General features: G+C 38.3%; 1 protein-coding gene across 1 annotated transcript in view; it reads left to right on the top strand.

Annotated features, from left to right (window-relative positions):
• LOC140244334 (cys-loop ligand-gated ion channel-like) overlaps window positions 1-17,870 on the top strand; it is a 29,553-nt gene extending 11,683 nt beyond the window's left edge. The window contains exons 3-10 of the mRNA XM_072323976.1: window positions 113-319; window positions 1,551-1,650; window positions 2,200-2,357; window positions 14,488-14,643; window positions 16,206-16,382; window positions 16,991-17,038; window positions 17,355-17,405; window positions 17,808-17,870. Of these exons, the coding sequence (XP_072180077.1) occupies window positions 113-319; window positions 1,551-1,650; window positions 2,200-2,357; window positions 14,488-14,643; window positions 16,206-16,382; window positions 16,991-17,038; window positions 17,355-17,405; window positions 17,808-17,870 (960 nt within the window). The remainder of the gene's footprint in view (window positions 1-112; window positions 320-1,550; window positions 1,651-2,199; window positions 2,358-14,487; window positions 14,644-16,205; window positions 16,383-16,990; window positions 17,039-17,354; window positions 17,406-17,807) is intronic.
• The last annotated feature ends 6,122 nt before the right edge of the window (window positions 17,871-23,992 follow it).

Genomic DNA, 23,992 nt, shown 5'->3' on the forward strand with positions numbered 1-23,992 from the left:
AGAGTATAGTTATTTTGTATCAATATAAGACTCAGCATACAGGAATATAATGATTATTATGGGAATAAAACATATAACCGATAAGCATTCTGATTGATTTGTATTCCTACAGGAGATAGACTGGAGTGAACACTGGGAGCCCCGAATCTATTTCTTCAATGCTGTCAGCATTGATAAGTACGAGGTGAAGCACCGCAAGGGACTCAAGTCGCTGTACGATGACGAGACAGACCCGATTCCCGACGCTCAGCTGTCGATCAGGATGAGAGGCACCTTCAAGTCTGACATGAAGCTGAACGACTTCCCTTTCGACTATCAGGTGGGTTGGAAGAGCTTATAAAATATATCGGAGACTTTTGTTGACAAACACACCCGTATCATTTAATGGGAGCGCGGCCATCATCCTGCACTTGAAAATGAATAGATTTTAACGGCTTTACGAATGATATATAGATATAGTACAAGACAGTACAAAGCAATGTTGTAACATAGTATCACGCTTGTAGTTCTCAATACGGTATTAGTATATAGTAGATATAGTACAAGTACAAGCAATGTTGTAACACGGTATCACGCTTTATAATGGATGTAGTGTTCTCAATACGGTATTTAAAGCGACGTTCTTAGAATTGTATAGACCTACTTATTTTTGTTTTAAATTTTGTGTTAGCGTTGGTTTTGAAGCTGTTCGACTGGTACATGTTTTAATTTGAACCAACACACACTTTTAAAATAGAAAATAGTGGACAAAGACTATTTCGTTTGTCTTGAACGATCATGCCCTTCTACATGACTAAGATTATAATTCACCTAGTGCTCAGTCTCACTATTACCAAGGAGGTTCTCCTTGCTTTCATGTGTATCAATGAGATCCTGCGATGTCCTCTACGCATGCGCATTTGGAATAAGCATCTGGTTGCAATTTGTGGCGCCCAATTTAATGAGCAAACGCTAAGATGCCGCTATTAGGAAAGAAGAAGGAAAAAAGTGTTCTATAAATGCGCGAGGATACTGTTTCCATAATCCAACCAGGGAGGAGGCGCGTCGTGAACATTCGTAAGGAGCTTTAGATTTGCGACGGAGGCGGACATTTATGACGACGATTGCATTAGCCGTTCTCCTCCCAGTCTCTCCATACACTGTGTTGCAAGGTAGATTTAGATTACGCAAGGACGCAGCCTGTACAAAGTAAAGTGGCGCCCCCATATGATCATTGCGTCCAGTAGTTCTCTACGTTGTGAATTTGAGCGCACGCAAAAAGAACCCACCGTCCACACTCAGACGACGCGCAAGTGTGCGCATGCGTAAAATATGTTTGTAAGTTGTGTTCGTTTGTTTGTTTCCTCTGAATGTCCCCGTCGCCAGAATCTAAAGCTCCCTCGTGTCTCAGATCTAAAAGCTCGCTGTTCTCTGTAGTCATAATGAGGTTCATCTTGTGTGTAAGTCTGTGGTCAAGGAATAAAGATACCTCTCATACTTACGAAGTTGATTATGGTGCAGATGGCATTCAAAGTAATAAGGCTTTTTCTTTTCTTGATTCAATTTTTTAGAATCTGACGATCAAACTCATGTCAGATTGGCCCAAGAAAGTGATCGAGTTCAGCAAAGATATGACTCAGAAGGACAGCGTCAGAACGGACACTGTTAAAGGTAAGGAAAAGGTCATAAATCCTATGCACACCACAGGATTATTGCCTTGTGTGAGCCACTGCAGGAACAAAATTTTTCATTTGCTGTCTGCCGGTGGCCGAACAATCATACACAAGTCCTATTATTCGTTTGTTTGTTTCTTCTATCTTGTTTCTACCATTCTCCTTTTCTTCCGCTCCTCCTCCTTCGTGTATTTTTACCCATTTTCCTCCAAAAATGGTTCTTTCTTCCCTCTTATACTCCTCCTATTATTTCTTCTTATTCTCCTATTGCCTCTTCATTTATCTTCTGTATAATCTTATGAATGAATATTTGTCTTCGTTGCCTTTTATTTTCCTCACCTTTATTGTATTTATAGTATTTTGACTGCTGATTTTCTACTAGTACATTAAAGCGAAGGGGTATTATGATAGAATGTTGAATTACAAGTTATCAAATAATCATAGTAGCACAGTGTACTTTATCCCACTCGTTATACTTGGAAGGTTTGTGTTACTGAGTACCATAGTAAATCACCATTCATGTCTCGCCCGTATATTGGTCGAACAGGAGACCAAGAGTGGGAGCTGATGAAGCATGTTGATGCGGCCCCAGTTGAGGAAAAGAAGATGAGCTCAGGGGCGGTCAACACGTACCCTCTCTACAACATCACCGTGAACGTGAAGAGAAAACCCAGTTACTACATGTGGAATGTAGCCCTGATCATGGTAAGTCGGGCGCAACTCTAAGTTCAAATGTCCACCGTTCTCAGAGTGCAGTCACAGCGAAACTGATGTCAAGTTGACAATTCGCACAAATCACGCCAATGATTCCGACAAATTCAAGATAATCGCACTGCACCGGCATACCAGATTGTGCGAAGAAACGTGAACAATAATTTTGTCGAACATTTAGGTCGACTAGTGACTATAAATAGGCTTGAAAGAAAGGATTGGGCAGGATTTGAGATTTAAGAATGCATGAGGGCTGAAAGTGTACAATGTAAAATATTACAGATGTAATCATGATAGTATTGACATCGAAAGTGAAGGAATAAGAGCATTATTTTTGTTTTAAATACAAAGGAAAACCGAAGAAAAGTGGGAACTCTTCCCACTTAGCCGAGATACAGTGCCGAGCTTTGCCGAGTTTTGGCGAGTTGCCTCAAAGGGGCACTCGCGATAACTCGCGTAAAGCCGAATTGGTGTCTCGAGTTGTGCCGAGCTGCGCGAGCTTAAACTCGCGAGAACTCGCGTGAACTCGCGTGAAATTTGTCAATTTTAATGAGCTGCGCATGAGTGATCTACGAGACAACATCGAGTTTACTACGATAGCTGTACGATTGATCCGAGCGTGATACGAGTCACACCGATCTTAGTGTGAGTTGTTATGACCTGTGTACGACTTTAACCGAGCTTTCATCAAGTTGTAAAGAGCTTGTTACGAGCCCGTTACGAGCTCGTTAGGAGTTTGCGCAATCCCTGCTGTTCGGTTTGGCCTCCAGTGGCGTCTTTTCTCCCATTTTTTTCTACTGGGACCTGGGACCCATTTCATAAAAAGTTGATAATTATGATAACAACTCTTGCTGGAATGTCAATTGTCATGGCAACAAGAAGAATCCAGCTTCCTGATTGGTTGTTGGTATTGGAAGTTGCCATTCCAGCAAAAGTTGCTATCCTAACATTTTTTTTAATGAAATGAGGCCCTGGTCTTGTGGGTCTTGTTTAGAGGCTTGGTTTTCTAACTCCCTCTGTAGCTCATCAAGGATGATCTCTTCTGGTTCTACTGTCTCTTCCTACTCTTCTACCTCTACTTCTACCATTGCTGGATTGATCTCCATTTCCTTCTCCGGTTTTTTCTTGGATTTCTTGAGCCGCGAGGCACGTTTTTTTTTTTTTTTGTCTTAATTTTTACGTAGTTCTAGAAATGTAATGGCAATGACCTATTAGGGTTGAATAAATGTCTCCTGTCTTGAAAAACCTGGGAAATTGTGAATAATTCCATATTAATAGGTCAGTGCAATGTACTCTGAATAAGCTAATACAGTACAAAACTCGTTGTAAGTTGCAGAGCTCGATCTAAATTCGCGCCTTTCTCGAGGGCAATTTCCCCTTCCACATACTGGTAGTAGAGTCGTAGTGCTCGTATCGCACTCTTCAAAACTCGAGCAGAACTCGCGTATACTTGAAGGTGGCGAGTTACGAAGAGTTCATCGTGAGCTTCGTACGAGTATTGAGAGTTTGTTCAAATTCAAATTCAAAGGTTTTATTTTCACTTCTTTCACTACTCGTAATAAGCGAGCTTGTTACGAGTAGTACGAGGATATTACGAGTTGAAAAGAGTTCAGCACGTTACTTCGAGTTAGGGAAAATTTTGAACGTGTTCAAAAATGTTGGAACCACTCGCGAGTTCACGGGGAGTTTTGCAGATTCACTACGAGTTTCGCGAGTTGTCGCGAGTTATCCCGAGTTACATGAAAAGGTTTACGCGAGTTATTGCGAGTGTCCCTTTGAGGCAACTCGCCACAACTCGCCAAAGCTCGCCGCTGTAACTCGGCTATTAATAAAGTGGGAACCCTGCTTAACTATATAGGCATATATAGGCCTACGCGAGTACTGCTCGAGTTTTGAAGAGTGTGATACGAGCACTACGACCCGACTTCCAGTATCAACGTTTACACTTTGGCGAGTTGGAGTCGCGAGTCGTGCGCGAGCTGTGCGAGCTCCAACTCGCGTTAACTCGCACAAACTCGCGCGAAATGTATTTTTTTCCCCTGGAATTTGCATGAGTGATATAAGACTCAACGCCGAGTTCACTACGCTCGCTGTACGAGTGAACCGAGCTCGAAACGAGACATACCGAGCTTAGTATGAGTTGCAGTGACCTTTATACGACTTAAAGCGAGCTTTAAACGAGTTGTCAAGATTTTATTACGAGTAATAAGAGTTTTATACGATCGAGGGGCGGGAAATGCACATTTTTGGCGCTCAAAGATGGATGCCAGAAGCATTTTCGCTCTGCTTGAAGAAGAAGAGACCCTGATCTTCTGCACGATTGGTGCGACCCTGTTGTCAAGGAGGCGCCGCAGAAAAAGAGATGCTCAAGAGAGGACCAAAATGCTTCAAAGGAGGTTTTGGACAAGACCCTGGTTGTTGAGGAGGCCAAAGTACGGACACTATGAGACGCTGATGGCGGAGTTAGCTGGTGAAGACCTGGACGGTCTTGCGGGGGGATATGACAAGGCGAAAGAAGACCTTCGTAGATCTCTGACCTCATCTGCTCGCTGGAGGAGCTACAACATAATAAAAGGATACCAGTCACTTCAATACTCATAAGGGTACATCGTTTATATTTCACCATGTTACACAAAACTAGTAAGTTATTGAGCAGTTAACCAGGAATTATACGGTATCACGAAATTATCTCGAGAGTACTGAAACAAAACAAAAAAATCACAGTTAACCAAAATGTTCTGCACACGTAATAAAACATATTTTGAGATCCTGAGATTAATGACAGTAATGTAACACTTTACTCTTCCTTTTCTTTAATACAGAACAATGTTCATTATCATAATGTTTAATCACCTATTAATGTATGGCGATTTCTATATTTTGTTTAAATGTCGCTTATTACAGATCTTGATAAAATCAAATGCATATTTACCCTTCCCAATGTTCTCCCTTTCATCCTCACAATATGTCCCTCCAGGACGCGGAATGTATTGAGAATCCACTGATCTTTCTCACTATAAGGTGTGTCTCTGGTCCCCTTTCCAGACTTTGGGTTCGTCAGACGGCTGTACTGTGTCCTCATAGACTTGAGGAAATTGTTCAGCTGTGAATTTAGATCACATGAATTAATGGAAAGAAATAAATAACTTTATTAAATTCTTGTTTCTCATACGGTAAAGTATATAGCTAGCTAACGGGATAAACGAAATGTGGGGGTCAAAATTTTCAGGACTAAATATTATGCATGTCATGTTGTCAGTTGTTTACAGGATTTTCGATAATTATGGCAATCATAACCATAGTAGTAATCATGGTAATGAATTCAACAAAATATATTTAGCGAAACTCCGTTTTGCCGCCAGAGCCCCCCCCCCCCCCACCCTAAAAAATAGATATTAATATTCATCTTCACTTACCGGAGCACACCGGATCGTACTCCTTGGCCTTCTCTTCGATTAGCGTTGTCTTCTTTGCAGTATCCTTGTATGACTTTAGTCGCCTGTTATACAGACAATCGTACCACTCTGCTTATTCTACTTCTTGCTCTTCAGTGAATGTGTATGCAGTGAGGTGTTTTTCGTCTCTTCGGGGTGGACTTCTTAGGGGTGGACTTCTTGTTTGGGGTGGACTTCTTCGTTCTTTTTTTTCCCGTCTTCCCTGGCGTGCCAGACGGAGAACCTTGCGAGTGGAGAAAAATGGGTTCATTTTCCTCCCCAACCAGTTCGACAGGCGAGGCCTGATGCTCAGTAGTTTGAGCTTGGACCTGGTCTAGTTTGGTGTCTTGTTCTTTTACCTGTCTCTGCTCGTCATTGATCTCCTCTTCCGTCTCCATTCTCTCTTCCTGCACTTCTTTGTACCCTTGTTTGAATGACATTATTCTTTCGGTGTTTAACTACCTGAATGGCCACAACTCTTGGATCTCTTGGGTCGGGGCATATTCCTCTCCTATATTTGCTAGTTGTAATAATACAGTGACAATGGCCGTTTTAAGAGTACGCGTACATGCGTGGGTCGATTAAAATGTGCTCTCATTTTAAAATATATATGGAAAAATACAGAACACTGGATATTTATTATTCAGCTGGCATGTCAATGTGCATTTGCAACGCAATCTGATACCCCGTTCCCACTGCCGATCAGATCAACTCGATCAAGCGAGATCAATCCCGATCACCTATTTTTACCAGAGCAATCCTGACCAAATGCTCGAGCGTCCTTCAACACGATCCCTTCCCGACCGCTATTCGATCCTTTACGATCCACATCCGACCATTCTCGACATCTCCAGAATCTCTCCTCGACAACCATACAGATCTCTACTCGAACATCCCGATCTACACACAATCAATATACGATCGCTACACGGTCAATACTCGATTTCTACTAGACTTCTTAGACCAGCTCGACATGACTCGATCTGTGTCAGATCTTGCATCGAACGGGTCGGCAGGTTCGTACAGTGATCGAGTGAAAGAAGAATTGGTTACAGTTATTCGTTGGGTTATATGAAACAACTCAGTATTTATGCTTGAATACGGCGTGGCCCAAAAGAGTGCTATAAAACTGACTATTAATGGCAAAAACATGAAAAACGAAAGAAATAATTATCTTTAGTATAGGATTTACCGGCCAATTTCGCACTTTTGTCAGTCCATTTGATAAAAGGTTCATTCACTTAAGCGAAAATCCTCATCACTGCACATTCTGTCATTCAAAATTGCAAGTTGTTCGTTCAATTTAGCATTCCGATCAATGAGATTTGCACATGTGTCTTTCGAATTCGTTAAATGGGCATTCAAATTGGCACGTGCTCTTCAGTCATTCAAATTCGCCAGTGGCGAAAGGGGTATTTCAGTCATTCAATTTCGCGTATGGGCAGTCAAATTCCTAACATGTTCATTGAAATTAACGTCATGTTATTTCTTTTTTGAAAAGATGATAACATTTAAACGCGTATTTCTATGTGACTTATTGTTTCTTCCACGCACTGTTAAGCAGTAAAAGTATCGTATTTTTGACCATATTATATAACTCGACTTTGCTGTTCTGTAACGCCCCTTTTCTTTCATACATTACATTTTAGGCCTACTGATGTACCAATTCTCTAGTTTAACTTCATCTTCTTAAAGTCATGACGGTACAAGTTAGATACAGACGTATTTCTCAAGGGGACAGAAAAAGAAATATAGTAATATTTGATGATCATAACCTTGACTTCCTACAACTGGCCGACACACGGAATAAAGCGCTCAACGGTGAGATAAGTTGTGGCCATGCACATGTTGCACTATCTTCGGACTTGAAGAGTCACTAAGCACATTAAAGAAAAAAAAATGTTGCCAAAATCTCTAAAATAAGTACGAAAATATGAAATGCAATGACGCTTGGAAAACAATAACTATGTTAAAAAATAAAGAAAGAAGCAAACCATAAACATGCGTGCTAAATTGACTGCAAAAGATGTTAAATTGATTGCCAAAAAATGAATTGGAATGAACGAGAGCAGCATGTCCGTGATCACGTGACTATATCATTCTAAACTGAATGAACGAATAACCAAATGGTGCTCGTTTTACGAATTTCAATTGAAAAAAAAAGTGTTCATTAGAATGAGGCTAAAGGCAATTTGAATGCTCCAAAATGAATTTGAATGAAGAGATCATAAAATTGAACTACCGAACATTGTCATCTATGGTATTTTTGCTAAATTGAATGCAAGCAATTAGGAATTGGACTGACAAAAGTGCGAAATTGGCCGGGAAAACCTATAGTTGATAGAAGAACACTTCCCATTTTGAAACCACAATCATCAATTCTCGTGCAGGCGTTTCGATTCTATAGTCATTTTTCCTGAAAAAACGATGACAAAGACTGATCACTACTGTTTGTGAGCCACTCAAAAAGGTACAAAAATGCATTCAGTTGTATTCATTCATTTTATCCGTTTTCAGTATATTGGTATCACATATTCAGATAGGGCCTCATCCACGTCAAGCTCTGCTTATGATGACGGTCCCCTGTATTGTATGCCTTAATATGTTATTTTGATTCATATGTCACTTCAGACTAATGTTGTTACGCAAATGATATTTTTTTTTTGTATTGATTTGTATGTTATCTGTATCATTCTGTTTTCATTTGCAATTGTATTCGGAGAAAGAAAATGCAAAAATAAACCAAACAAACAAGCAAACAGTAGCTATTTTTGACGCATTCGTTATCAGTTTTTACGGCTTCACTATCGCTCAGTCAAGTAGGATATCAGTGCCCAAAGTTACAGATTTTGTAAATCACAAATTTTCATGGAGATCAAAGCGCCTGCACGAAGATTGATTATCATTGTGTCAAATAAGATTTGAGGTGTTCTTTCTATTGAATAATGTAACGATTTCATTCAGTCGCTCATATCTTTTTAAATAAGAGACAGTTTTGTAGCACTCTGTCTGCCGGGACACCATGTATAATATAATAGGTTCGTTCATATGCATTCGATATTTGCAGTGGATGTGAAGAATAGCAAATCTAAGTTTGATGTCTCATAAAGAAAAAAAAATGTTACACCGCCACGCTTTGTACTGTGCATTACATATAGGCTGAAATTAATTATAGGCTGAAATTAATTCGGTCTGAAATGAAACATCGGCCTATATGCCCATAAATGCACCATTATATAGAGTTGAAAAAAAAATTTGACTGTTCTACAACCCTAATGAGTCGTGTTATCTTTGTCATTATTGTTCTCATTATTAAAGAATGAAAAGTGAATGAAAAATATGTATATATGTGTTCATTGGTAAAGTATAGGCCCAAGAGTGTGTAAAAGAAAATACATGTATCATATTAATTTCTAAATTCATGAAGTGTGCTGATATGTGGAACAGAGTACATTATTATGAAAATAAAACAATATAACATTTTACACTAGCAAAAATGATGTAAATCTTGGTTGTTTATATTTTTTGTCAACTCATCCCAGTCAATCAATATCAAGGTGGACTTCAAGCAATGTACATACAACTCTCAAAAAAAAAAAAAAAAAAAAACCTTATTAAGCGAAGCAGAAGTGTAACATCTAGGTAAATAAAAAGTAAGTCACTGAGCATTTATGAATCAACGTTACAACTACTGTTTCAACACGTCAGCGTAAGAAATAGATTATATATCAACGTAACCAACTTCAATGTCGAAACAGACAAGCTAGCAAAAGAATTCAAGAAACAATAAATTCTCAGTTTATAAGTAAAGTAAATAACCTAGAAAATTTCCTATCACGTTACAGTCATATTGCCAGAATACCGAATTTTTCTCAATTTCAGTTGTGTTTTCTTTCTTTCTTCTAGTATTTTTGTCTGGAGAGTCTAATTCTACCATGTCTGCTGTTTAGGGTTTGTTGTCTTTTCTCTCTTCGTGGCCCTTTTCTTTTCTTCAGTGGGCCTGGAGTGGCTGAAGATACTGACGACAGTTAACTTTTTAACGTGATCAAGGACTGCATATATTTTTTCTTAATACCTGAACAATAAATGAGTGCTTGGAAAGTACGTCTGCACCTGCTGCAACCACTGTCAAAAAGTACTCGGTATTTGATCGAGTGCCGGTCGAAGCATGATCGAGTTTAGTCGAGTATCAATCGATAGCAGTCCTGTATCGGTCGTGTAGCGGTCGAGTTATTCATGAAACTGATGAATCCTGGATCGAGATGATCTGAAATCAATCGCGTAGCAGTCGAGTATAACTCGATATGATCGGGAACTGAGCTCGGGGAAAAATCCGTCCCGACCACACTAGATTTCTATACGACCGATTCCAGATCAGCTCGATCTCTTCTCGATCACTACCCGAGCTGTTGGTGTTCGGGCTTCCTACTCGAATATTTTGGACATGTCCAAAATTATCGTGAAGGAAGCAGGAGCGATGCTGATCAAGGTAGATCGACCCCGAATACCAGTGCCGAGCGAGCCCGACCAGGCTAATGGTACGTTCCCACTGCCGATCAGATCAACTCGATCAATCCCGATCAAGCTTTTTTAGCCTGGTCGGGCTCGCTCGGCATTGGTATTCGGGGTCGATCTACCTTGATCGGCATCGCTCCTGCTTCCTTCACGATAATTTTGGACATGTCCAAAATATTCGAGTAGGAAGCCCGAACACCAACAGCTCGGGTAGTGATCGAGAAGAGATCGAGCTGATCGGGAATCGGTCGTGTAGAAATCTAGTGTGGTCGGGACGAATTTTTCCCCGAGCTCAGTTCCCGATCATCTGGAGTTATACTCGAATGCTACACGATTGATTTCAGATCATCTCGATCCAGGATTCAGCAGTTTCATGAATAACTCGACCGCTACACGACCGATATAGGACTGCTATCGATCGATACTCGACTAAACTCGATCATGCTTCGACCGGCACTCGATCAAATACCGAGCACTTTTTGACAGTGGTTGCAGCAGGTGCAGACGTACTTTCTTAGCACTCATTTATTGTTCAGGTATTAAGAAAAAATATATGCAGTCCTTGATCACGTTAAAAAGTTAAATGTCGTCAGTATCTTCAGCCACTCCTGGCCCACTAAAGAAAAGAAAAGGGCCACGAAGAGAGAAAAGACAGCAAACCCTAAACAGCAGACATGGCAGAATTAGACTCTCCAGACAAAAATGCCAGAAGAAAGAAAGGAAACACAACTGAAGCTGAGAAAAATTCGGTATTCTGGCAGTATGACTGTAACGCGAAAGGAAATTTTCTAGATTATTTTCTTTACTTATAAACTGAGAAATGTTTCTTGAATTCTTTTGCTAGCTTGTCTGTTTCAAAGTTGAAGTTGGTTACGTTAATATAAAATCTATTTCTTGCGCTGCCGTGTGAAAACAGTAGTTGTAACGTAGATTCAATGCTCAGTGATTTACTGTACTTTTATTGACGTAGATGTTACACTTTGGCTTCGCTTAATACGTTTTTTTTTTTTTATTGAGAGTTGTATGTACATTGCTTGAAGTCCATCTTGATATCGACTGGCTGGGATGATTTGACAATAAAAATAAACAACCAAGATTTTCATGATTTTTTTGCTAGTGTAAAATGTTATATCGTTTTATTTTCATAATAATGTACTCTGTTCCACGTATCAGCACACTTCATGAATTTTGAATTCAATGTATTTTCTTTTACACACTCTTGGGCCTATACTTTATCAATGAATAGATACATGAGGGAGAAAGATTTGCGGTGACACCATGTGTATGTAGCCCTTAACCGGATCGTTGTTTGGCAGAAGAGCCTAGAAAGAGGAGAAATGAAGAGAGAAACGAAATATGGGGGTTGTGGGGAGGGCAAAAAGTGAAGAGTGGGGGACAGTAATGGGCTGGAAGTTGAAGTTGCACTAGTGGAGACGGTAGAGAAAGGAACACAGAGAGTGGCAAAGAAGAATAGTGTGAGAATCAAGTAAGATGTTCGGACATCGTTAGAAGGGGAAAGATGAAATAGAAGGGAAGAGGAAGGAGTTGAATGTTGGAGAATCGTGGAGATAGGGGAGAGCAGTGAAGATTCATGAAACCAAGAGACGAACGAAGTCGGCGAACAGTGTGGCTATGGAAAGCGGAATCAGTGGAGAAAGGACGAATAATCCTTCGAAGGAAGGGTAAGTAGAGGAGAGATGAGAATATGTCGAGAGAAGGGAGAGAGAGAGGGGGGGGGGCAAAATTAAGAAATGAAGAAGAAATAACAAATTGAAATTCAAGACGTAAATTAGAGGGAGCTACTGTTGATCCTAGAAATAAATGTTGTGGAGGAGAAAAAAAAAATCAACTCTTTTTGAGTGGCTCACAAACAGCAGTGATCAGCCTTTTTCATCGTTTTTTTTTTTCAGGAAAAATGACTATAGAATCGAAACGCATACACGAGAATTGATGATTGTTGTTTCAAAATAGGGAGTGTTCTTCTATCAACTATTGGTTTTCCCGGCCAATTTCGCACTTTTTTCAGTCCAATTCCTAATTGCTGCCTTCAATTTAGCAAAATATGCCTTAGATGACATGTTCGGTATTTCAATTTTATGATCTCTTCATTCAAATTCATTTTGGAGAAGTCAAATTACCTTTAGCCTCATTCTAATTAACACTTTTTCAATTGAAATTCGTAAAGCAAGCACCATTTGGTTATACGTTCGTTCAGTTTAGAATGATATAGTCACGTGATCACGGACATGCTGGTCTCGTTATTCCAATTCATTTTTAGGCAATCAATTTAACATCTCCTGCAGTCAATAGCACGAATGTTTATGGTTTGCTTCTTTCTTTATTTTCTTAACATAGTTATTGATTTCCATGCGTCATTACATTACGTATTTTCGTACTCATTTCAGAGATTTTGGCATTTTTTTTTTCTTTAATGTGCTTAGTGACTCTTCAAGTCCGAAGATAGTGCAACATGTGAATGGCCACAACTTATCTCGCCGTTGAGCGCTTTAGTCCGTGTGTCAGCCAGTTGTAGGAAGTCAAGGTTATGATAATCAAATATTCCTATAATTCTTTTTCTGTCCCCGGGTCTGTATCTAACTTGTACCGTCATGACTGTAAGAAGATGAATTTAAACTAGAGAATTGGTACATCAGTAGGCCTAAAATGTCATGTATGAAAGAAAAGGGGCGTTACAGAAGAGCAAACTCGAGTTATATGATATGGTCAAAAATACGATACTTTTACTGCTTAACAGTGCGTGGATGAAACAATAAGTCACATAGAAATACGCGTTTAAATGTTATCACATTTTCAAAAAAGAAATAACATGACGTTAATGTCAATGAACATGTTAGGAATTTGAATGCCCATACGCGAAATTGAATGACTGAAATACCCCTTTCGCCAATGCTGGCGAATTTGAATGACTGAAGAGCGCGTGCCAATTTGAATGCCCGTTTTACGAATTCGAAAGGCACATGTGCAAATGTCATTGATCGGAATGCTAGATTGAACGAACAACTTGCAATTTTAAATGACAGAATGTGCAGTGGTGTGGATTTTCGCTAAATTGAATGAACCCTTAATGCACTGACAAAAGTGCGAAATTGGCCGGTAAAACCTACACTAAAGATAATCATTTCTGTCATTCATTCATGCTTTTGCAATTAATAGTCAGTTTTATAGCACTATTTTGGGCCACACCGTATTCAAGCATAAATGCTGAGTTGTCTCATATAACAAAACGAATACTGTAACCACTTCTTCTTTCACTCGATCACTGTACGAACCTGCCGACCCGTTCGATGCAAGATCTTACACATATCGAGTCATGTCGAGCTGGTCTATGAAGTCTAGTAGAAATCGAGTATTGACCGTGTAGCGATCGTGTATAGATCGGGATATTCGAGTAGAGATCTGTGTGGTTGTCGAGGAGAGATTCTGGAGATGTCGAGAATGGTCGGGTGTGGATCGTAAAAGATCGAATAGCGGTCGGGAAGGGATCGTGTTGAAGAACGATGGAGCATTTGGTCGGGATTGCTCTGGTAAAAATCGGTGATCGGGATTGATCTCGCTTGATCGAGTTGATCTGATCGGCAGTGGGAACGGGGTATAAAAAAGCTTGATCGGGATTGATCGAGTTGATCTGATCGGCAGTGGGAACGCACCATAGGCCTACTGAGTATTATACACATTGTTCAGAAACAGTCAAGTAAAGTACTTATCGATAACGGTCTCATCCAGCAGTACTACAGCTGTGCGCTTTGAGATACGTTGGAATGTGTGTTCGACGTATGATTTTTTAATTCGGTTATATTAATTTCTCTTCTTAGAAGTTTGATGAGACGATCGTTGCGTTTGTTGCTGTGACCTCATTATTTTGCACAAGTAGAAAATACAACAAACTGAAACTGAATATATCTTTGTTTTTATGATAAGCGAAATAAACCATGGAGCCATGTATAGGAACTCTATAAACTAAACTGAAAAGAGTAATAGCAAGAAAGGAGGATACAGCAAAAAAGGACATTTAAGAGCGCATATCCATAAGGCAGAAAGTCGCAGTGGGATGGGAGTCGAACAGGAAGGCCGAGTATGTGTCTGTTTTCTTTCGTGTGTAAGCATCTTCCAAAGTTCGGATGACCTCTTTCTGCCCGTATAATCCACATCCTCAGTTTCTCATCACGCCGCTCGCCTTCACATCCTTCGCCGTGGACAGGGAAGCGCCAGAGGACCGGCTGAGCGTCACTCTCACCCTGCTTCTCACAGCTGTGGCTTTCAAATTCTTTGTCTCCCAGAGTCTTCCCAACAAATCGTACCAGACGCTACTCGTAAGTCTGTATATTCTGTCTTATTTTCAATATAAAATTCTGCACAGATATATTGGTGTTAATGAATTACTTTCTGCAATGGGCATCTCTAACTGTCTAACACATACCTCTGTACGTTTTGTTCGAGATCCGCAGAAACAATTACACATTTCATTTTGCGAATGTCACGTGATGTTACACAAAGATAAATTCCTCAAATTCAGGAAATCTTGTCACAGAATCACACTCAAATTACTAGAAGTATTTTTATTCTTGGTTCTACAGAAAACCTAGTGTTAGATGTGGTTTATTTGTATGCAAAGTACTTTATAATTTCTGCCAGAAATAAAAAGAAATTAATAGATTTTCGCCATTTTTGTTCATTTTTAAAGCAAGCAAATAAAGTAGATAAATATGTGTGGAAAAAAAAACTAAAGATTTTGTATCCAATATTAACCGAAATCGTATTCATAATTATTATTTAGACTGTTTGTAGCTACCAGTCAAAATGTACTATTTGTCTCTTAATATGTATCATTTGATGTGACATTTATTAGTACCTGAATGTTGATAAGTGAATAGAATTTCCTTGTGAAAAAAAAAAATGGCATTTGATGTTCTCACCTTTGTCAACACAATTTTATTTTATTCAGAAGAACTCAAACGTGTAAATGCTTTCCTTCATCATCTATACTACATTTCGTTTCCTATTTTCGTTCTTCTTCTCCTCCTCGTCCTCCTCTTCCTCCTCCAAATGCTGTTATTTTCCTACCCCATATTACTGCACCATGTATTTTAATCGGGGTAATATCGATAACAGTATAGTCGCAGTAGCAGTAAGTAGTTTGAGTAATAGTGGGAATAGAGGAAGCAATACAGTCCTGATAGCAATAATAGCCACGCAGTGTAATATATTACTCATCCGTAATGTGTTAATCAGTATCATGGTTTCAATTTGATTGGCATTGTCTTAATATCATTCTTCTTATCTCCGTATTACTTGATGGGGGTGCCGTGGCAAAGTAGATAAGACCCCTACTGCTAATCGGAGGACCCGAGTTCGACTCCCACCCAGTTCTTGACAAGATGTTTTCACCGACCACGTCCCTCTCGACCCAGGTGTATAACTAGATACCTGGCAACAGCAGGGTGAAAATAATGGTGACACGACTATTGCTCCTGGGACAGTTACTCCGGGCTTATTTTCTCCAAATACTAAGGGTTAGGGTTGGGATAGTGATTCAGGTTTGTGTGAAGATTAGGATTAGGATTAGCGTTAAATTTCCGGGCAGAATTTATGTTTGGCTTTAACAGGATGCATATATTTCGTGAGAGCAAATGCCGCAGGAGTAAATAATGTTATGGAGCCATTAATAGCAGGCCCTCTGGTAGAGCAGTGTTAACACTGAAGAGGCTATACCCCTGTAAAGAATACCTTACTATTACAGAAGACAATTGCAGGAACTAATGTAACTTCATGGTGTGATGTGAATGATAGAACAGACATTGAATACAACGTGTCTATTTAATACGCAGACTACGTGATTATTTTCCCTCCCCCCCCCCCCCCCCCCAAATCTAAGGACTACTACGTGCTGTGGTGCATGGTCTTCCTTTGTCTGGTCGTCGTCCAGAACGCTGCAGTATCAGCCTTCTATGATGGCCCCAGCGCTAGGATATTCGACATTGTGTGCATGGCCGTGTTCGGTGGGACCAGCGTGCTTGTCAACATCGTCTTCATCGCCCAGTCCTATATCAAAGTAAGTCCGTACACTGATAGTCTCGTTGAATAATGTTGTAAACGCAATGAGCAATACACATTTTCCCCCTCTCTCACTCTTCTTCCCCATTTGTCGCTAGCGTATGATCTGTAGGAAGGATATGTTGCGACAAAGCTTCTCCAGTTTATCGGCCTGAATTGGATACCAGCATTTGATAATCTCATGAAGAATTTTTATTCTGAACCACAAGAAACAGGTTATAATATCAACAAGCTACGTGCATGTTTCCTATATAGACTCAAGCCTGTTCTCCTGTCGATAAGCGAAAAATATTTCAAACGGGGAAAACGCCACTCTCCAACAACTTGAAAAGGCCTTAGCAGTATATAAGTTTCCCAGTATTCAAACTTGGACAAATAAAAGAGGGCAGGTGTTTGTTTGGTTTTTTTTTTTCTTTCAGGACGCCTCTGCAATTAAGTCATTATTTAAATCCTCTTCCGAGTAGAGAACAGGAGATACACGATTTTGATCTTGGAGATGGAATACTGCACTACAGAGGCTGGAGCAAATTCACCGTATCCATATACTGCTTGTTTATGCATTCCATTTTTTTTTTCTGTATTTCTCACACTGTCATCTGCTTCCAGTGGAGGACAGTGGGACATCAAATGCAGGAGGCGACAAACAAGTACAATGTGAGTAATTTCAAGATTGTTTTGCGTTCCAAAATATTGGGATGTGCACGTATTGATTAAAAAAAAATAATGAAAGTGCTTTCATCATTTTCGTGTTATTGCGTGGTCGTGGAAAGGCATTGTATAAATTTCTGTTAAAGAAAGTTCACCTTCCAACAATAATTGAAAATTATCATTAATATCATTATCATCATCACCACTATTATTGTTATTATTATTATTATGGTTATTATTATTATTATAATTATTATCATCATTATCTAATAATGGTATTGTTATTATTATTATCATTATTATCATTATCATTATTGCCCAGGACCTGTGCAACCAGATATCATCAAGGAAGGGTAGAGGTGATCGATACATGGTAAGATATTCATGAACATTATGTTTATAATAATCTTATGTATGATTATAAATCGTTGACTATAGAAATGGTTTGATGTAATGCCTATTTGAATGAATTCATTGTAATCAGCATGCTTTATGTACAGTATACTGGTCTACTTCATAAATTCATCTATTTTCATAAGTTATTGAGTTTTTGCAGCTGGCTGTTATATCTTGTATTTTATACGAGATATTACGTGGAATGACTTTTATTTGTTTTTATTTGTACCTGGATATTTGAATGTGAATAAGATTTATTAATTTTTTTTTGTATGAAAAGAAAAAGAAGATGAAATTTGTCTTTCGTGTCCTTCCTGTGATCGCGTTATTTTTAATGTACAGCTTGAATTTTGAGTCGACTTCATTTTTTTTTCCACAGCTATCACCAATAGAGGGCGCTCGAGTACAAGAAGAATGCCTGCCGCTGCAGGGACAGTCGTAGACAATCCCATGGGATGAAACGCCAAATTAAACACGAGTCTAAAAACAGCATATGATACAGTACTAGTTGTATGGACACGTTGACCAGTACTATAACCCTTTACATGGATTTTCATTCGCCTTCACAACAAGTCGTTTGCTCTGTCTACTTGTCGTTGATTAGGTAGTTTTTCTTTTTAATACAACTGCATTTTAGACCTCTCTGAAGAAATCTTTATTTTCAATTCCTCATTCAAATCGCCGTAACTACACTGAACTTACTGAATCCACTAATGTTGTGACTTTGCGTTCATATACTTTACGAAGAAGAAAGAAAGAAGAAGAAAAAAATAGGCAGTGCCCACAGGTCCCAGGGATCGTTGACTGAGTTCCATTTAATTTCTGAAGCTTCCAAAAGGATATTGGAAGTGGGCCTGTAAACCATGGCTTGAGTATTTTTTTTTTTCCTCATCAGAATTCGATTTTTGATATTATTCAATGAGGAATGATTCCATTTTTCAATCACTTAACAGCGCCAATTTTGCTTTTTCTAGATAATTTTAAAACCATGTATAGATTTTGGACTATCTATTCAAGCATCGTCATTACGACATTCTGTACCTTCACATTCAGCGTTCTTTCAAACGTTTAGGTACATTGTGCATGTACACGTCCAGTGAGATAGGCTTGCGTCAGTGCTGCGTCTTTTTAATCTTTCAGATAAGCGCATATACTGAAGGAAAATTTCACATGATTTGTTGTCTGTTTTTAATGTATATCTACCCGTTGATATGGCGGGCAATAGGAAGCTTTAGATTTGCGACACGGACGGTTAAGACGACGATTGAGTTGACCGTTCTCCTCTCTCCCTGAGTTGTATTAACAAGGAGCTTTAGATTTCGCTTAGACGCAGCCTACAGGAGGACAAATGACGCCCCCATATGTTGTTCGTCATCATTGCATCAAGGAGGTCTCTGTGTTTTGAACTTTAGCGGACGCTAAAATTGCCCAGAACCGTCGTGAAAACTCTGACAACACGAAATCTATTTTGATAAGCACATGCGTAGAACAGGTTTTTTTTTTTCCATCTTCACATCCGCTTCTCGAAGAAGAAGAAGAATAGTAGTAGAAGTAGAAGAAGAACAAGAAATAAGAAGACGCCTTGGCAACTCTGCGTGTATGACGAAGAAACAAAGGATTCTTTCTTCCCTTTTTTCAGATATTTCATTTTTATGCAGTAAATGTCATTGTGTTTAGAATTGAGATTCGCTAAGGGCTTAAAGCTGTGTAGGAACTTCGTAAGTTTGGGTATTACCACAGTGCACTTATTGATGTTTTATAGTACAAAGTAAAGGTTTTTGTATCATTGGTAGGCTGAGGCTGATTGGTGAAGGGATGGAATGCTATATATGTAGTAGTCTTCACCCAAAACTCGCTGGATGATGGAGCCGAGGAGGTCACATATTGTATTAATAATTATGTTCCTTACTATCTGCAAGCTTATACCACTATTTCAGTATGTCGTATGTCTTGCAATTCTACTGTTGATACATGTAACAATCATTACAAATTGATAACTTACAAGGGCCAAATATGTCATGGATACTATCTTCATTTCACCTTTTATAATTTGTAGGCAACATGTCAAATACAACATTTCATTTATCTATGCGTGTCTATGATTTATACCCTATCTTTCCACCAACCCATTTATTCGCAAACAATCTCTAGGTCTATTTATATTTACAAATCAGATATAATTACCTGAAGGAGATTTTTTTTTTTTTTTTGGACAGGGGTTGGTTTTTCCGTTTGTTTGCCTGTGTTCAAAATTACTAAAGAAGTCTTGAATGGATTAGAAGGGGTTTTTTATAGAAAAAAGCTTTTAAGACACAAGGAACAGATGACTAAATTTTGGTCGTGATCCGGATCACTGTCTGGACCCAGATAGTGATCTGGTCACTTTCTAGATCCAGATTTCTTTTTTTCTAGGTGGAAATAACAAGTGGGTGAAAATGAGCTGCATGGCGGATGTCAGCGCTGTCTATCGTGCTTTTGTGCTTGAAAGTGTACGGGAAATGTGTACGCTCCTGTTGTTTTTCTCTTTTTTTTCTGAAATAAAGCCGATGTAACAATGTAAAGGACACTTTGTAGACGTATTTGCTTTTTGTATTCTTCTTTTAACATACTGCACGTTTATTTTTGTCTATTATAATTTATGATTATTTGATAAATCATACAACAATAAAAGCGAACGGGCTGTTTCGGGCGGTCTAGGGAGTAATCTGACGGGCGGTATCGGGCTGTTCAGTTACTAATGGAGTAAGGAGAAGATGAATAAGATGAAGAACACAGGTGGATGTTATGGAGAAATCATGAACAGTTTTACTTAAATTGGCATATTCTGGACAAAATTCTGACTTGTTTTGAGGCCTTGGTCGAACTAAAATGGTAACCAGAAACAGACAATATATTATGTTACGCTACAGAAATAATGACTACCAAAGAAATGTAAGTTTCAGTATATGCATCAGATAAACTTATTGTCATTGACAGTATATGACGATGGAAAATACGCAATATTCTCTTCATTGATGATGTCGAAAATGAAATGACAACACAACAAATTCCACAAGCAATATCGTTAGCGACCAGAAAGCTGTCACTCCAAGACCACTGAACATTAAAGAGAGAGAGAGAGAGAGAGAGAGAGATTGTAGCTATTGATTCACTCATCGATTTCTGGAACTTGTTGAAGCATGTACTAAATCCACGGTGAATTTCAATCTCTGGCATGCAAAATCTTTAGAGACATATAGTACTATTTTTTAATAAAACATATACGCCTCTACCACAAGCTGCTGGAATTTCTAGAAAAGAAATTAGACTACATGCGTGGACAATATTCAAGGATTCGTTCTTTGATCATTGGAAAGAAGGTCATTTAGACATTTTTGTCACGTTAGTATGAGAGGAGCCACCCTTTTCTTTGTTAATCGGAAGATTAATCTGAAAAAAAAAAACTGTTGCAGTTTCGAATATACAGTTTTCCTCGCTAACGCTGGTGATCAACATTGTTTCTGATTTCAGCTCCAAAAAAAAAAAAAGTGCTGGACTCGATGACATCAGTAATTTTCTGTTGAAGGGGGTAATTTCTTCAATTGCGGATCCTTTAGCTCACATATTTAATTTATCCCTTTTTAATGGTATTGTCCCTGAAAGTATGAAAGTAGCAAAAGTCATCCCTTTCTTTAAAAAAGGTGACAAATTAGATGTTAATAATTATAGACCAATTTCTTTGTTATGTACATTGTCCAAAATTCTTGAAAAAATTTGTTTACAAAAGAACTATTACTTTTTTGAAATTCAATAATATACTCTCAAATTCTCAGTTTGGATTTAGGGAAAAACATAGCACTACACATGCATTATTGAGTTTTGTAGAAAAAGTGGCACATGCTATCGACAAATCTTCACATCTCATAGGTTTGTTCCTGGACTTCTCCAAGGCCTTCGACACCATTAATCATGATATCTCACTTAATAAATTACACCATTACGGAGTGCGTGGGAAGGCCTTGGAGTGGTTCGGCGCTACCTCATGAACAGGAAGCAATATGTCTCTTTAAATGGTTGTAACTTACAAATGTTAAATGTCAAATGTGGGGTCCCACAGGGAAGTTCATTAGGTGCGCTTCTGTTTCTTGTTTAAATGATTTTTGTAGATCATCAGATGTTCTTTCTTTCATTCTCTTTGCGGATGACTCAAATTTATTTTTTTTTTTCGCATAATAATCCTCTTACCCTTGTAAATACACTAAATTCTGAATTAGAAGAAGTCGCTCAATGGATAAAAGTTAACAAGTTATCTCTCAATCTTAATATATATATATATATATATATATATATATATATATATATACATATATATTTATATATGCTTTTTAGCAATTCCATAGAGGCACTATCTGTTGATATTGTTTTTGATAGCACTCCACTGGAAAATGTTTCCCATGTCATTTCTGGGAATAACAGTTAATAATAAGCTTTCATGGAAATTTCATATTGATAGTATATGTAAGATTATTTCACGAAATATTGGTATAATTAACAAGATTAAATTTTGCCTTCCTTTGTCGTCCCTGCTTACATTATATTCATCCCTCATATTGCCTTATCTAAATTATGGCACCCTTGTGTGGGAAAATACATATCATAACACATAACACTCTTAGATAAATTACTTCTTTTACAAAAGAAGTCACTGCGTATCAAAATGTCACACGGCATGTTTGTCTCATACTGATCCGTTATTTTTTGAAAACAAAGCATTCAAAATCAAAGATGTGTATTTGTTGAATTTAGGACAAATTATGTATAATTATAATAAAAATAGTCTTCCAAATATATTTGAAACAATTTTTTCATGAAATCAATCCGTTCACAATTATCCAACAAGGCGATCCAATGAATTCCATTTGCCATTTTTTAGGACTTTGTTGGCTCAGCACACCTTCATCTATACGATAGGCTAAAGTATTGGAACTCACTTCCCAACGACATATTATCAGCACAAACTTTGAATTCTTTCAAGAACAGATTAAAATCATTTCAATTGAAATCTTAAGATATACAACCGAATTAGGTTCGTTTTTATTGTCTCAATCAAGTCATCCTTTTTACAAGCATTAAGCAATCATACAGAAATCATTTTTTTTTTAATTAGAGAAAAATAATCTGTCAACATAAGTCCTCCTCAGATATTACTTTGATTGTACAGTATAACAGTGTGTCTGTTCTCTTTTTCTTTTCTTTTCTTTTCCTTTTTTTTTTTTTTTGTATGTCCGCTCTTCTGCATTCATATACTGGTATATACCCAATCCTTCGCAATATCAATCCAGGGGGCGTCTTATCATTACACTTACATCATGAAATCCAGTCGGCTTGTGTCCACGATGGCACGTGTTGTAGTCTCATTTTTCCCCCTCTCTTCTTCTTTTTCCTGTTTTCTTTCTTTTTTCCATTCCTTAGTTGATTTCATGTCAGCTGACTTTGGTTTCTTTGATTTTGTTTCATATAATGCTTGTAGTTTCATTTAGTCATTATTTGTTCTCTTATGTATTTTCCGAGGGTCTCATACCCTACAAGCTTTGCTTTTTAGTGGGACCCTCCATGTCCATTCCAATCCTTGTATTATGCATATGTATATACCTTTGAAAATGAATTTATGTTGATACTCGTGATCACATGTACGTTTTTGAAATTGTTACAAATATGTTCTGTCAATGCATTGTACATGATTTTCCCTGTTTATTTAATGGAAATGAAAAATAAAGTTGAAAAGTTGAAAGTTGATTTATGTCAACAACGGCAACAAAAGGTACATTGAAGTCAGACCAAAGAATTGGCTTATAAGAATGTGCATTTTTTGCAGCACAAAATAGAATGCAGCAAATCCCACAGGTATTGTCTTGTCAATGATATAGCGGAGGTCATCTTCCCGAGGTTTGAAAGAAAAAAAATGCCTTCTCATTTCTTTCTTGAAAGACCTCATGCACACTCGAATAGTTTTCATTCTTTGTCTGTTGACTGGCATTAGTCACAGGGGGTGTCTTCCACGTTTCAAATTTCTAGTGAATTATATTGCGTCACAGGTTGGGTGGGGTGGAGACAACGCCTTCAACATTTATCATACTAGGGGATAGAATATAATATATACGGGACGTGACGTCATGGGGCGAAGGAGACCGGCGACAGTTGGTACGAGGCTAAATTATGGGTGGAGCGTTCGAGGAAAAACAACAGCGCTGTAACAATCCTTACCACTCGAGTGGCGCCCCTATAAGTCGGGATAGCCTTTTTTTTATTTCAAGAAATGCAATTTTGTATTTGATCCATTGATTCAAACTTTATTTTATTTCATTCATTTTTTTATAGGATTATTCGCACATGAGATTTACCGGTTTGGGGATCGCGATGCACAGGTCAATTTACTCACTGCCAACAAAAAGGAAAAAAAAATTAAAAAGTTTTTTTTCTGCTGCATGTTATGGTGCAAATCAGAAGTACAATCTTACAATGGATATTTTGTCATTATAGACACATGTTTTAATTATTCAGATTAGGGATGACCCTTGGAGTAAC

This window comes from Diadema setosum, chromosome 21 (assembly GCF_964275005.1).
Source record: "Diadema setosum chromosome 21, eeDiaSeto1, whole genome shotgun sequence".
NCBI classification, from domain to species: Eukaryota; Metazoa; Echinodermata; class Echinoidea; order Diadematoida; family Diadematidae; genus Diadema; species Diadema setosum.